At 28.6% G+C, this 15250-nt stretch overlaps 1 protein-coding gene across 1 annotated transcript; it reads left to right on the plus strand.

The window, feature by feature from the left end:
* Window positions 1–4936: 4936 nt before the first annotated feature.
* LOC119683574 lies at window positions 4937–5639 on the plus strand. The gene is made up of 3 exons (XM_038097334.1): window positions 4937–5196; window positions 5272–5424; window positions 5499–5639. Exons 1-3 carry the CDS (start codon window positions 4977–4979, stop codon window positions 5507–5509), a joined length of 384 nt encoding a protein of 127 aa, XP_037953262.1. The 5' UTR covers window positions 4937–4976; the 3' UTR covers window positions 5510–5639.
* The last annotated feature ends 9611 nt before the right edge of the window (window positions 5640–15250 follow it).

The raw sequence follows: 15250 nt of genomic DNA on the forward strand, positions 1-15250 counted from the left end.
CAATTATTTAAACTAAATTGTACGACATTTATTTATATTTATTTGGATTATTTCTTTTGAATTATTTGTTTCCGGCAATAATTTAATAACATATTTATATTGACAGCACGCCATGTGGCTTTCTTTAAATTTATTAAACAAGAATATAATACTAATATTTATTTTTATGAAATAAGTTGAATATTTAAATTATTAACTAATATAACGAGTACTATAACCTCTGCAAAGACTCCAAGTTTTTTTCGATTACTTAAAAATATTCCTCGGATCTCTATAAACACTAAGAGAATATTAAGTGAACACTAAGTGAACACTAAGTGAATACTAAGTGAATACTAAGAGTGAGCTTTATGTGGTTACCAAGTGAATGCTATGAAAAGGCTAAGTGAATAATAAGTCAATAATAAGTCAGTCTAAGTAAATAATGTGTGCATATTTTTGATTTGACCATATGAACAATATATGAATATATGAACATCACATTTCTATTAAATTAACATCTGTATTGGAATCAGCCGCAATATACTGAAATGCACTTAACTCTCAGAAAAAAAGATAAGTAGAATATATTAACGCAAGTATAAATAGTTTAGTCAATAAATCTGGTATTTCTCTATTAACTTATATACATCTATATTTAACAGAAGAAGATAAAGTGCTGTAAAAAGTATTAGTAGGTATTTTCAGAGCACTTTTCTACATCATTAAGGTACTTGCCGTACTTACCATAATTGATATATGGCCAGAGAAAAAAAAGATACAATGGTTAAGGGAAATTATATTATAATTTATTAAAATTTTTGAAAGTCCATTAAAAATATCTTCATAGGGCGATTATGTAGACAGTTATATGAAAAATGTTCGCGACAGTTGTCTGCTCTCGCTGATCTTAACAAGGAAAAGATATCGTGCCGAGGGTCAATTTAAAATAGTCAAATTCGTACTTTTAGTACTGTTTATATATTTTTTGATTGTAGCCTTATATTATTGATATTTTATTCTATTACTCCATTAGGAGCTTTAGGACACAACAAATTATAACCAACTGTCTCTATTTTGCTAAATTTGTCGAAGTTCGTTAAATGATTTTCCAGTTTCAATATTAATTGTTCTTAACCATGTTGTCATTGGCCTGCCTCTACGCCGGGTTCTTTGGGAATTCCATGTTGGCGCTGCGTGAGGGATATCGTCATAAGGCTTACGCTGGGTAGAGCCTATCCACTCATATATTCACTTTCGAATTTCAATATTAATAAACGTTTGGTCAGTTTGCATTTAGAGTTCTTTATTTGATATTACTTTTTGGCCACCATGTCTTCATTATGTTTCACAAGGAGCGGTTAAAGAAAGTTTGTAGTGGCTTTTTAATCTCCTTCGTTACAATCCAAGTCTCTGATCCGTATAACAAATTAAAAATATGATGCATATGCCTAATATTAAAAGATTTAAATTTATATATTATATATATATATCTGGAACAACAATCCCCAAGTTTTTATAAAAAGGTTTATACTAATAGTGTTTATAAGTAAGGCTATGTGTAGTAGTTCCACTCTGACTGAGGTGTATCTGGAGCTATAATAATAAAATACAGCTTTGTTCAGATTAAGTAGTTATAAAACAGAGTCCTCTGATAAAATAAAACTACATTAGATACAAATATAACTGCGTATCATTCTTTATGTGTGTTGTATATAAAAATATAAGAGAAGTAAAAATAAATTAAACTATATACTGAATAATAAAATTAAATTAAATAAAATTGAGTTTAGCAATAAAAATTTATATTTGAAATAATTGCCAAGAAATGTTAATGGAATCCGAAATTCAACCAATAGGCCATAAATCTACTTACTCTGAACAAAACTGCTTAAAAGTGGAATAATTCATTTGTATGTGTTTCTCTTGAATAGTTTGAAGCACTTTACTTAAACATACAGCTTTAATATTTAAAATTATTTAAACTTATATTTATTATTATTATTATTTTTGCAAAAAAAGCAATATATTTCATAAAAATATTAAATAATTTCTAAGCGAATATCTGTTAATGCGCTTTGAAGTTGTCATCTAAGAAATAAAAGTATTTCAACAAATATGCTAGACATTTCTATAGATAAAATTGATTTCACTTTATTTAAAGAATTATTTTGTATCTTAACAATTTATTTGCTCTCTGTTGAGTTTTAAAACATTTTAAATGAATAAACTTTTTGTTATTGAACTCCGAGAAGAGTAAACAGTCTGCAATTTTGTTTGTTTACAATTCTCTTTATTTACATTTATTTATTGTTTTTTTCTTCCACTTTTGTTATTTAAATATTTAATTTAAAGATTTTTTGAAAGCAATTATAGCAGCATTTTTATTTTGTCATAGCAGTTTGCTAACAGATATTAGCTAACATCAGTTCAAACAAACAATTTCATTTTAGTTGATGTATCCATCGCAAATGAGCAGGCAATAAAGAAATTAGCATTCACCTAATTACGAGTGTATGTCTGCCTATGTAGATATATGAATATGACGTAAACTATTATAAAGTTATTAGTATAATAAAAAACATATTAACTTTATTATTGTTAAAGAAAAGGCAGTTTTTTCTTGATTCGAAAGTTAAGAGTTGAGCACTATTCGAATCGTAGTGATAGACAAATGTCTGTTCAATGGAATATATCGGTAACAGTAATAACATTCTAAACCGAGCCGAAAGTGAAAGTTAGCAATTACCAGGCGGAATAAGATTTCTGATAAGTTTGAAAGGAGAACTCTTGACACAGCATATAGCGTTGCTTAATAAAAACTTGGTGTAATATCCCTTGCTTTGATGAAAAAAAATTTCCGTTTCAGAAATATTAACGAATAAAATAAGTAATTTTATTTAAAGAATAATAACGTAATAATCGCATGCTGGTATGGACTTAGAAGAAGAGTGGAAATTTTAATAGGGATATGCAAATCAACATAAAGCAAGCTCTAACCACAGACAATTTATATAAGACACTCAACATAACGTGACAGTATTAAGATAGACGGCTGAAGCTATGTCGCACATTTCTTATTAAATTTTGTTATTCAACTAAACATAAGTTTAATTTTTATTTTAATTAATTAAGAAAAAACTTGACCAATTAATTAACACTGTGTAAAATAAATGTTCAGTACAATTTAATAATTTTTACGTTTATTATCATCTCAGTTAAAGTTGTCGTTAATGTAACGCACAGTATCAATGACCCACAGTAATCCACAGAGAGTATTCCACACATATATATTTATCGTAGAGTGAATTCTGCAGTGACTGAATACAAGCCCGCCCGATTTTTTAATGTAAACCCTTTCGCAAACAAAGAACAGAACTATAAAATACCTGAGTGTCATTAAGGATATTCAATCTGTATAGCAAAGTCATTGCAAAGTGCACTAAATGCAATAATGCTATATTATTATTGCAGGAGTGCGATTTGATCTGTTGCACAATTTCAACATCAAAATGCAACAGCTGTTTTTGCAGTATACCACATCCATATGAGAAGCAACAGATGTCAAAACAGCTGTTTTTTCCCTTTTCGCTTCGTTGCAAGCATATATACTTGGGTTTAGTTATAGCAAGGTTGCAAGCCATTGCAAGAAACTTTGTGCATGTATTTTGTTGTTATCTATTGCATGCTGGCGCAATCTGTGCATTTCGTGCACCTTGCAATAAGTCAGCAAGATAGAGTGAATATCATTATTATATACAAGAAAGTCTTTCTTAACGAGTGAATAAAACTTCATGCACAGTAATCCATCGCACTATATGCGTTCATATCGAGAATTCTAAATTAATTTTAATACCCTTTAATGCTTTATTATTTTTTTTTTATTTTAGCTTGATATTATAGAATTTCATTCAAATAAAAGATAAAGATTTAAGAAGTTGCAATTCAATTGGGACATATAATGCGAATAAAGTTGTATTGTTTTCTAGGTTACAAACTATTTTGAAAGATTATTTATAAGCACTTTACATTGAAATATTGTAATAATCCAAAAACAATCTATTAATCAGCAATAAGTATTTATTAAAAACAGTAAATTTAAATAAATTAATAAAAATAAAAAATATGACACAAATAATAAATACTGATATTACAAACCATATGGCAATTATACTTTCAAAATTTTCAACAATCCCCTAAAAATATTTTTTTATTTTTAAATTCTAAAAAAATTTTCAATAATAACTTTCCGATAAGGAAAGATGTGAAATAGTGATCTCAATAAATTAAAAAAAAAATTTTATTAAATAGAACTAAAGTGTTTTGTTTTATATAAAATTAAATTAACTTAATAGCCAACAAAAAAAAAACGATTAAATTAAATAACTATCTTAAATTAAATCACTTAATTAACATTACAATTACTTTAAACCTAATTATTTGAATTATTATACTCATTGATAAAAAATTGTTCATGACTATTCATAACTCAAACCTCATATATGTATATAAATGCCTCTGTAAACAGGTATTCATATACTGAGTCTACGAGTACTACGAGTATGTGGTGGAATACATAAGAGACAAATAAAGACTATATCATCTATTAAACGTGAGTTTAAAGTTTCCATGCTCTTAAAAACAATTGTTAATTTACTAATTATATTCAACTTTTTTTCTACAAACATCTGGTATGTGGCATGAGTAAAACTTAATATACCCACTTATGGCGTAGCATTTGTTTAAACATATATGACATCGTATCTTGGCAGAAGTGTGATTCAAGTTATTTTTAAAATTAAAAATCGTGTTTAAATTGAACTTTTTTGTTTATGTCATGCTTTGCTTTGGGTTTTTTTTTTATTGAAAATTATGGAGCAGAAAGAATTCCCCCCAATTATCATTTCACACAGAACGTGAAAAATTTTGTATAAAAGTGAGAATTTTTATTGAAATAATTTAGTCAGAATTCATAGCTTAAATAATATACCAAAACGATGAGTTCGCGAAATTTGTGGAGTTTTAATTTGACAATTTTATTTTTAATTGTTGGTATTGTTTCGGTTTTGGCAGTGAGTGAACCTTGTCCGATAAGATTTAAGTGCTCCAATGAAGAGAAACCAGTATGGGCTTTACTCGACCAGGACTGTCAACTCTACAGAAATGAGTGTCATTTGAAAAATGCTAACTGCCAACGTCAAAATCGTTATGAACCTGGTAAAGTTAACTATAATCAAACTTAATACATGCGAGTTTCTGTGAATATTAATAACTGATCTAATTCTGAAACAGTTCTAGTTGAGACAACCAAAGAGAAATGCCAGGAGTATTGTGCAACGATATGTACTGCAGATTATAGGCCAGTCTATGCCGAGTACAGAGGCAAAGTACGTGAGTTCCCAAACGCTTGTGCTCTAGAGAGTCATAAATGCACTACTGGCGAAGGTGAGTGACAAACTTCATGGCAAACAACCATTAAGTTTATAATTTTATTAATTAAATTTATTTTTTTCTTTCAGCTTATGTCTGATATGTTATTAGCAATGATATAAATACATCTGTTAAAATTAAAATCAACACGTCATTTCGATTGCAATAGAGCTATTTACGTTGATATTAAAACAAAAATATTTGTTGTTATTATTTACTTAAATTATACTTAAATGTACAAATATTTGAATAAATTATTTATTCAATGTTTGTTTAATAAACTTAAAGTAATCTTTTTAAATAAATATTTTTTTATTTCTCCACTGCTTATTCAATACCAAATAAAAAAGTATATCTGACAAGATTCATTGGAATATTTTTTTAAAGTTCCAATATAGAATAACAATTAATAATATTAGCATAAAAATCGAATAGAATTAATGTGTAAAAATTAAACCAAATTTAAATCGATCATCTTTATACATATATACATATAAGTATATGCATATACTTTTATAATTACAATCTACATAATGAAGACAGTTCTTTGAGTTTATAAAGACTCCTATAAGACAGAAATGAATAAAAAAACAATAATCTTTGCTCTGTTGTATCATTAAAATTCAGAAATAGTTATATGACAAATCTGAACTATCTACTTACACAATTTTGGTCTATCATTTATGTTTTGTATTTATATACATATATACATACAAATGTATAAAATTTTGTAATTTGATAAAAAATCCAATGCATATATATGACGCACTTAGGTCAATAATTTTTTACGAATACTGTGTTTCATAGTGAACCACTTTCAATCGCGTGCCGGTATTTCAGTCTGAAATTTAAATAATGTCTTTAATTCAAATTTTATTGGATTGCTTAAAAGCTAGAGAATTAGGCTGATAGACACAGAAATTGATTTACAGAAACTCAGCGATTGTATTGAGAGAGATAAAACTATCAAAAGTAAAGTTTGTAACGCATTATTGGATCGGTTGTGTGTAGATATCAAGAAGGAATAACTACCATACTACATAATAAGCGCTGTTTTAGTAAGACAATGCTACGTATCATAAGTTAAAGAAACCGATATTTAAATTTCATTACAAGTTTTTAAATTTCAGTTTTGCTTCAGATATAATCCCTACTCTAAAAGGTTTATTTACTCCAATTAATCCAACTTTACTTGGACCGTTTCGAATTTAAATTTATACTCTGATCTGGTTCCCATTTACTACAAGCTTTTAGTGGACATCAAAACCTTGTGTTAGGAAGAGATCTGCTTGTAAGTGGAGAACTTTTAGGCAGATATTAAAAAGATGCCGCAGGAACTACAGAACTACAGCGACTACAAATTTTTTGCAGACATCAAACTCACAAAAAATGAAAGACTTTATATCTGATTTCAAGCAACACAACTTTTTGCAGATCGTAAAAATATGCTCTGGTGGTATTTGACTCAAATGAATAAGTCCATTTTTAATCTTTAGTGACTAAAAGCTTTTTGCAGACACTAAACCCAAGTTACAGGATAGATCTGCACTCTTAGCAATACAAATTGCAGCTAATATACTGCGAAAACGCTCCATAAAAAAATTTATACCTTCTTTGGTACAAACCTGAGTACAATATTGCCAAGTTTTAAAAGTTATATCTGTGTCTGCAATATCGGTAAAATGAGTTATAGATTCTTAATTCTTTCATTTCCCATAGAACTTCTATTAAGATATCTTGTTTATTTTTGTATCTTTATTATAATAAATGGCATCAAGTATTGCATACTTCACCTCAATTAAATTATACTTTCGAGCAAGTGATTGAAACACACAGGATCTTTTATTCATTTCAAATTTATATTTAATTAGGCATACAATCAAAGGTAATAACAAAAATACTAAGCCGCAACCAGGGCACAACAATATTAAATATTTCAAAATCATTTTATTTTTTGAAATTCTAAGAAATATTTCAGATAAATTTACTTAGTTACATAGGATATATTATGCCAAAAACCAAATATTAAAATTTACAAAAAACTCCCACATTTTCTTCCTATTAATCCTTCCTATTAGCAACATGCATTGAGTATATCAACAAATTTTGATGCTGTGGTTAAGCCTCAAGTATGTTGTAGCTATGGAATAATCGAAATAAAAGAGTGCGATAGACCGATAAACCGCAAAGATACAATTTATATATATGTATATGAAAATATTTAGCAATTTTTCTTGAAACAAAGGACTTCATAATAAATTGACTTCGACATTCATATGAAAAATGCAAAAATTCTAAAAATTAAAAATAAAAAAATTTTATACCTTCAAGGCTGAAATGAATCATGTTTTCTGAAAATCAACTACTATTTGGACATCAAACTAAAATATTTCTCTTCTACTCTAAGGGCAAGTAAAAGTATCTATTGTTTTGCCATTCTTCTTTTGTAGTTACAAATAATATACAAAAAACCAGTTGTCCATTGTGAAGCTCAAAACTGAGAGTAGGAAATTAAAGTGAGAGTAAGAGTAGGAAATTTGAATTTTCATTGGTTCAAAAAAATTGAAACTCTTTACGGAAATAACATTTAACATTTCATTTTTGAAAATTCTAATCTGTTCATCAATGAAGACATCTTAAAAAAAGTTAAATAGCATGTGTCTCCTAATAAAAGACGTACCGTTAGAAAGTTTGTGGCAAAAATGGGAATATCACATGGCAACCACACGAAATAAGTTTCCAAGAAATGTGTTCCAAAAATAATACTATTTGTTTCTTATACAAAGTAATGGTTTATTCATAGCACGGTTCGTATCAATCTCTTTTTAAAGCGGCATCCAAACTATTCTTAAGATATTATATCCTGTATTTTCTAAACTTCAAAATAAAAATACACAAAATGAAATTCATTTTTCAACAGTAGTAGTTGCAAAAAGGAAATCACACATAAGATACAACATCATATCACCTTTGCCATGAAGACACTATATGCATCCCAATAATATTCTTGAACTTCAAATAAAAGTGACATGCTTCTACCTATAAGCATGTCGTGAATATAGTTTCCTCAAAAATTAATTTTAATATTACCTAAGTTAATCACCAAAATGTATGTAATTGTTTTTTGAATCAGTTTTCATAATTCCTACAAGATAGGCTGAACAGAATACGTTGTCTTAAATGTGGTTGTCATGCATCAATAGCCTCAACTAACTGCAATCAGATCAGCAGTTCGGACTTGGTCTCTTTTAGAAGATACTCAAAATCCCATAAATCTTATAATTATCGAAAGACGCAATTTATTTCTCTGAATTCCTATACCACAATATCCTAAAAAACCTGTAAATCATCTAACCGCATAGATTTAATCTGTGTAATTGAGTCCCTATAACTCCACGTTAGCTTCATGGAAATACATAGTTATATATTTATAACTATATATTTATAAATATGTATAGCCCAACAATTTTTAGTTTTTTATACATTTGTTTTCATACATCACTATTTTGAAAGAATTTAAATCAATGTAATAGTACGGACTTAGTCTTTGTTAGTAACTTTTCGTGACCCCATGGATCCCAAAAAAACGTCTTTTAAAGCTCATTAATATCAAAACTTGAAGGTCTATACTAATTTATAAAAATCATTCTTTTCTGGATCACACAAACATTAAAAGGAATAAGAAAGCATATAGTTTATTCCAAAGTGCCGCCTGTCCATTTGTATTTTGGAAAGTAACAGCTTATGTCCCCTGCATACTGTTAAGAAAGGTTCCCAACTGCAGCCTTTTTAAGCTTACTCATAAAAAATGGATATTAGTCACAACATGTGCAATATATCAGTGTTCGTTGATCGATTGAATCCTCAGTTTCTAAAGCCACTGGTATATAGGAACCTCTGCTGAGTAACTAAAAATTGTAGAACTTATGGGAAGAGAAAACAGTAATTCATATCTGTAGTCTTATATTATATATCCACTGCTTACTCAGTAAGTGTAAGTGTAACTTACTAAGTAAATTTCAGTTACCACACAGAGAGCTTCCGTGCTATTTAACTTACTTAAAAATAAAGCAAGAAAATTTAAACCAAAAATATCAATTGCAACCCTCCAAAATATATTTTCTGCAAGAGAAATTATGAAGTTTGAAATATTTGTCATATGTTTTATATATGCTATAAAATGTAAACGAAAAACAGCTGAACTCTAAACAAACATACTGAGAAAGTGAGTATTTGAAAAAATATTTGTTTTTATTAATTTAATATGTAATAGTTTTTTAAAATATATATATACACTAGCTGACCCGGTGAACGTTGTTTCCCCTTGCAATTAATTTTCCTGGCGTTCGTTGCGTTGCTCTTGACTTTCATTAGCACGTGTAATTGTATCCTGGTTTCTTACATCTTCATTGTTTTCTGCCAATCTATTTAACCGACGGTTCTGGAGTAATTGTGAATTCCGAGTCCGTCGACCAATATTTCCTCCTCGTCCATGAAGACGTGGCATTGTTTTTTGTACGATATTTATATTTTTATATATATAATTTTTCTTTTTTGTTTGTTGAATTTTTGAATTCGCTGGATTTACCAGGAATACCACCACATAACTTAAGATTAAAAATTGGCTCACCTATAATTATGCTGCGGAATTTAAATGCACTTAAGCTATGCAACGTCAGTTTTACAATTCATTTTAGAGATTTTAAAGTTTTTAAACAAATCAAAGTAAGCATGAATAAATTTTAAATTTTTAATATAAATGTATATGGATACCAAAAAATAAAAAATTGATTAAAAAGACATTATCCAGTGGGCCAAATTGTGAATCTAAACCTTCCTTGAATTCACTTGAACACACACAAAAAATTTCATCAAAATCGGTTCAGCCGTTTAGGAGGAGTTCACTGTCAACACACGTACAGAAGAATTATATATATAAGATATATAAATGATTTAATGTAACAATTATATATTTAATTTCTTGTGTGACGCATTGTTGAGTAAAATTTTTCTAAAGAATCAAAAGCTCTCTTAAAACTTTCAAAGAACTTTCGGACACAAATAAGATCTTTCACATGCAATAAGTAACATATGCCAATGGAAACGACAACGTTTTAAGGTTACTTAAATGACTTACTAAGTAAGCAGTAGAAACATAGTATTAGAGTATTATTTAAAACGAGTGGAATCAAAATTGAAGATTAAAGAAGTTTAAATATTAGCACTTTAATGAATTATTTTTATGGGTTATATATCGTATGCAATGTGGGTAAAAAAATCAATCAAATAAAACATCCAAATACAATCATAATTTATATAAATATTTTCTGATTTCCTTCTTATTGATATACTTCATGTATTGTACCATATTTAGTACCTGCAGCCTTGTTATAGATTTGAATGCAACTCATGGAGGAAGCAAGTTCTACAAACTGCATAAACCAGTTGCCTAGTTGAAGAGTAGAACACATCAATAACTAAATCCAATTTCCGATAAGCCCATATACGAAAAAACTGTACTCTCATCCTAGAAAAAAGTGTACATACTTTAGCATATCTCGAACTTTGGCCCAGAATACAGAATGCACAAACAGGAACTATGGAAATAAATAAAAACTGTTTTCACAGAGCAAACCAAGCAAGAAAAACGTAGCTAACCCCTTCACGTATGATGGTATTTTTTAAGTTAATTGCAGAAATTCCCCGCATATTCCACACATTATTTTATTTTGCATTCCACTATATCTTTTTTTATATGAAAGCAATTTTTTATTGCAACTTAATTGTTGAACAATAGCTAACAAATGAAATGAATTCAATTGAAATGCAACATTTTACTGAAAAATTCATTTGCATTACAGAAATTGCACTGCGCGGGGAGCGGAGGCAGCGCCGCTAGATGCACTGCAGTTCGATTTCATTGTTTTGCATCGCAACCGGAAATTATAAATTGGCGGAAGGAGTTATTAAGCAGCAAAGTTCATGGAAATATCAATTTTGATTTATAAAATGCATAAAAATAAAAAAAAAATAAAAAAAAAATATACACAAAACATTTGTTGAAATCGTTTATGAATAAAATAAATACGAGTGAACCTTTTGTTATGTTTTTTCTCCATTTCCATTAAAACATGCGCTGCATTGTAGCAAACTTTTAATTGGCAGCAATTCGGATTGCTATGAAAAAATTATAATATGTATTTCTGCATATATACAGATTTGATATACGCCTATATAATCAATAAAAATTTGTATTTATGTAAAAAAAAAATAAATAGATTTTTTTTGGAGAAAAATTTTTAAGTTTTTTAAGTGGAGTGAAAAATTTCGTACGGTATTTGTTTTCATTTTTCAAAGTGAAAAAATTCGTTCAGTTATGGTTTCGTTTTGTATCTTCAACTATTGGAAATATGGTATGTGTGGACTGCAAATACACATATAGATATTTATCAATAAATGCAATAAAAAATGTATCTAATACATAAAACATTTAAGCAACTAAAACGTTTTGTATCCGCACAGTTTCTACAGTTAAAGGACCAATAAATTAATTCAATTTATTTACTCAATTTCATTTGATTTTCTTCCTTTTCTTCCGAGCAGGAAAAATAAAATTAAACGAAATATAAAAGTTCTAGACAAACGTTAAAATTCCATTTTTCTTTCTGATTTCATTATTTATTCTCGTAAATGTGTTTTTAATGGTTTCAATTCAATTCCTTGTTTCATTTTCTCTCCTTTATTGTTTTAGTTTAATTTATTTTTATTTAATTCTTTTCTTTTCATTCCACATACATATATTTCCCAACATGTGATGCCAGATTTATTTATGAAATTAACCTAAAAAAAGTGATTTGTGCAGTGATAAGTAATTATTTATTAATGTTAAGTATGGGAAAATCTATAAAATTATTTCAATCAAACTTCATTATAGTTAGGTATGTGGAACTATGTATAGTTGACTATTCACACAGCTAAATTTAAAGCACTATATGATATAAAAGACAGCTTAAATGAAGTTTCACATGCCATTTTTGTTAATTTAATTAACAATTAATATTGTATTTACATATATTGAATCTCTTTAGTATATTTTTATATGGATTTTGTATGGATTTTATATGAAACATAGCACATAATGCTACTATTTGTAAAATTAAGTACATTAATTTAATAATAATGCGACGTAGTGGTTTTGAAGAATGAACTGAATCCTACATCTTGTAAGTTAATCAGAAGCATATCATTATGACAAATTGGTATTAAAAAAAAGATCAAATCGGAAAGTCGGATGTTGACTAAAAGGACCTGAATCCTCTGTTTCTAAAGTCACTGGTATATAGGAACCTCTGCTAACTAAGAAAAAGTATGACAAATTGGCATTAAAAATAAGTTTAATCGCAATTCTTAAGAAGTGTTCAGATTAACACATTCACAGAGATAAAATGACATCATTGGGACAAAGTGGTATTAAAAATAAGGTCAACTGCACAACTTAAGAAGTGTCTGGATTTACTCGTTTATAGAGATAACTTGACATTGCATATTAAGAATCATACATCTTAAAACATGAACAGATATACAATTTAATAACGTGATTGTGGCATTGAGGAAGTCATATATGTAATTTAAAGGTGACTAGATATGTAATTTCGTAAGATCGAAATGTCATTGAAGCCATTCACATAAAATAAACAAATTTAAATTTTGTTCCAAATTTATTTATTAATTCATTATTTTTATCTCCTTCAAAATATGCTCCTTCTGAAGCGATACACATATGCCAACCCTTTACTCAATCTTCCATACACTTTTCGTAGACCAGTGCAGGTATGGCTTTTAGTTCCTTCAGTGAATTCTCTTTTTTCCGATTCAATCGACTCAAAACGCTTACCACGAAGGGGCAGTTTGAGTTTCGGGAACAGGAAAAAGTCACATGGATCCAGATCTGGCGAATATGGCGCCTGAGCGATGACAGTGGTGCCGTGTTTTGTCAAAAAATCACGTACAACAAGAATTTTCCTCAGTAAAAATCGTTAAATGCACTTGAGGTAATCTCACATTAACAGCTGCTGTAAACAAACTAATGGCACAAACAGATGGCACTCAAATTTGTGTCACATATCAAGAAAGGGTGTACCAACATAACAAAAAAAAAAAATTTTAAGGAGTAGTTAACAAACAACAAAATCCAGATACTTTTTGAGCAGAACTGTTTGAACTGTTTATGATAACTTTAATATATTCAAAGTCCTCACTATCCAGTTTCTCAATATTCCTCAGCGTAATCGCTTTAAAAGCTGTGCTCCATACTGGCTTAATCTGATCAATTAACTATTCAATCGACGGTGATTTAGGTTATTATTGGTTATTGGCTATTGGGCCTATCGTTAAGTTGACCCTCTTCTTCAAATAACTTTTTAACTGAGTGTGTGCAAAAACAATTATTGGGGGTCATCTCTTATGTGGAGAAATGGTCAATCGAATGCCAGAAAAAGATTAAATATTTTGCTGGTTGGAGAGGTAAGTTCAAAGAGTGTCTCTTAAAAATGTTTGATATTTTCTGTTGGTTCATTATTGCGATTTTTAGTAACAATGTTAATTAAAGCCTGTATCCGACAAATATTTGTTAACTAGCTAAATATTTCTAATGTGGTGTTCTTTATAAAGACTGTATGTGATATTCTGTTAAAAATATGCCTTTATTCTTTGTATTGGCACCGTCGATATCTTCGTGAATGGTTACTTTTCGGCTCTAGTAACACTAAGGACTTAGGTAGCTTATGTGGTTTTTCTTCTTAGATAGCCAGTGGAGCCTTACTTAGTCTATATAATGACAAAAATCATTTTATGCTAGGTATATAATTTTGACTTATTCTTCTACGTTTCTTTGCTTATCTTTTTTAAATTTTTTAAGTTACGGATTATACGTTATATATATATGTTCTATATTTTGATGCTATTTGAGAATTGTCTTCTGAAGACTTGAATTATTATTATTTTAAAAATATCATTTTTTTTTATACTCCACTCTTTGTTGACATAATTGTTGTTTTACTTTAATTTGATGTAATTCTTGATTAAAAGTTTTATGTAAATACCACCAAATACTCTTATCTTTAAGGTTAAAAAGAGCATACATATGCTTCAAAATAAATTGGTTAATGACTATAAATAATAATTAATAAACTCATATTAATTAAATTATTTAAGAAGCAATGTAAATACCACACTTAAACTATTCCTTATGGACGGAAAATCAAAGACTTCTCTGCATTTGACATTAAATTCAAGTTTTAATTAAAGTTTGAAATATTTTCTTCAGAAGATGAAGTTATATGATTCATTAAGTTTCCTATACTGAAGTGATGCCATCATATACTGTACGCACTCATATGTATTCAATTAAAAAATAAAAACTAAAAACACAAAATTAAAACTTCATCTGGTAATGGGCATGAGAAGCTTATCCAAGTCATTCATTTCCAAGGCATATCAAATTATTTCATCTTTATTTGTTAATTGAATTGTGTGCTTACAATAGCTCTGTTTGTCTTTTAAGGCTTCATATCAGTGATTTTTGTTGATGCGGAACGGCGCTGTGCTTTATTGCTTAATGAATTCATTAGGGCGAACAACAAATTACGAAGTTCCTAGAAGACTTCATGATAAATGCACTTTTAATGACTCCAAGTGTGGCAGAAATTATTAAAATTTGTAAGCGCTGCAAACATGTTAATTGAAGAAAATAATTCCTTTTAAAAATATTGAATAATTTCAGAATATTAAGCATTCCATATGATACGATTATGCTCCTGCACAAAGCAGCTTATCCCTGAAT

This window comes from Teleopsis dalmanni, chromosome 2 (genome assembly GCF_002237135.1).
Source record: "Teleopsis dalmanni isolate 2A chromosome 2, ASM223713v2, whole genome shotgun sequence".
NCBI lineage: Eukaryota > Metazoa > Arthropoda > Insecta > Diptera > Diopsidae > Teleopsis > Teleopsis dalmanni.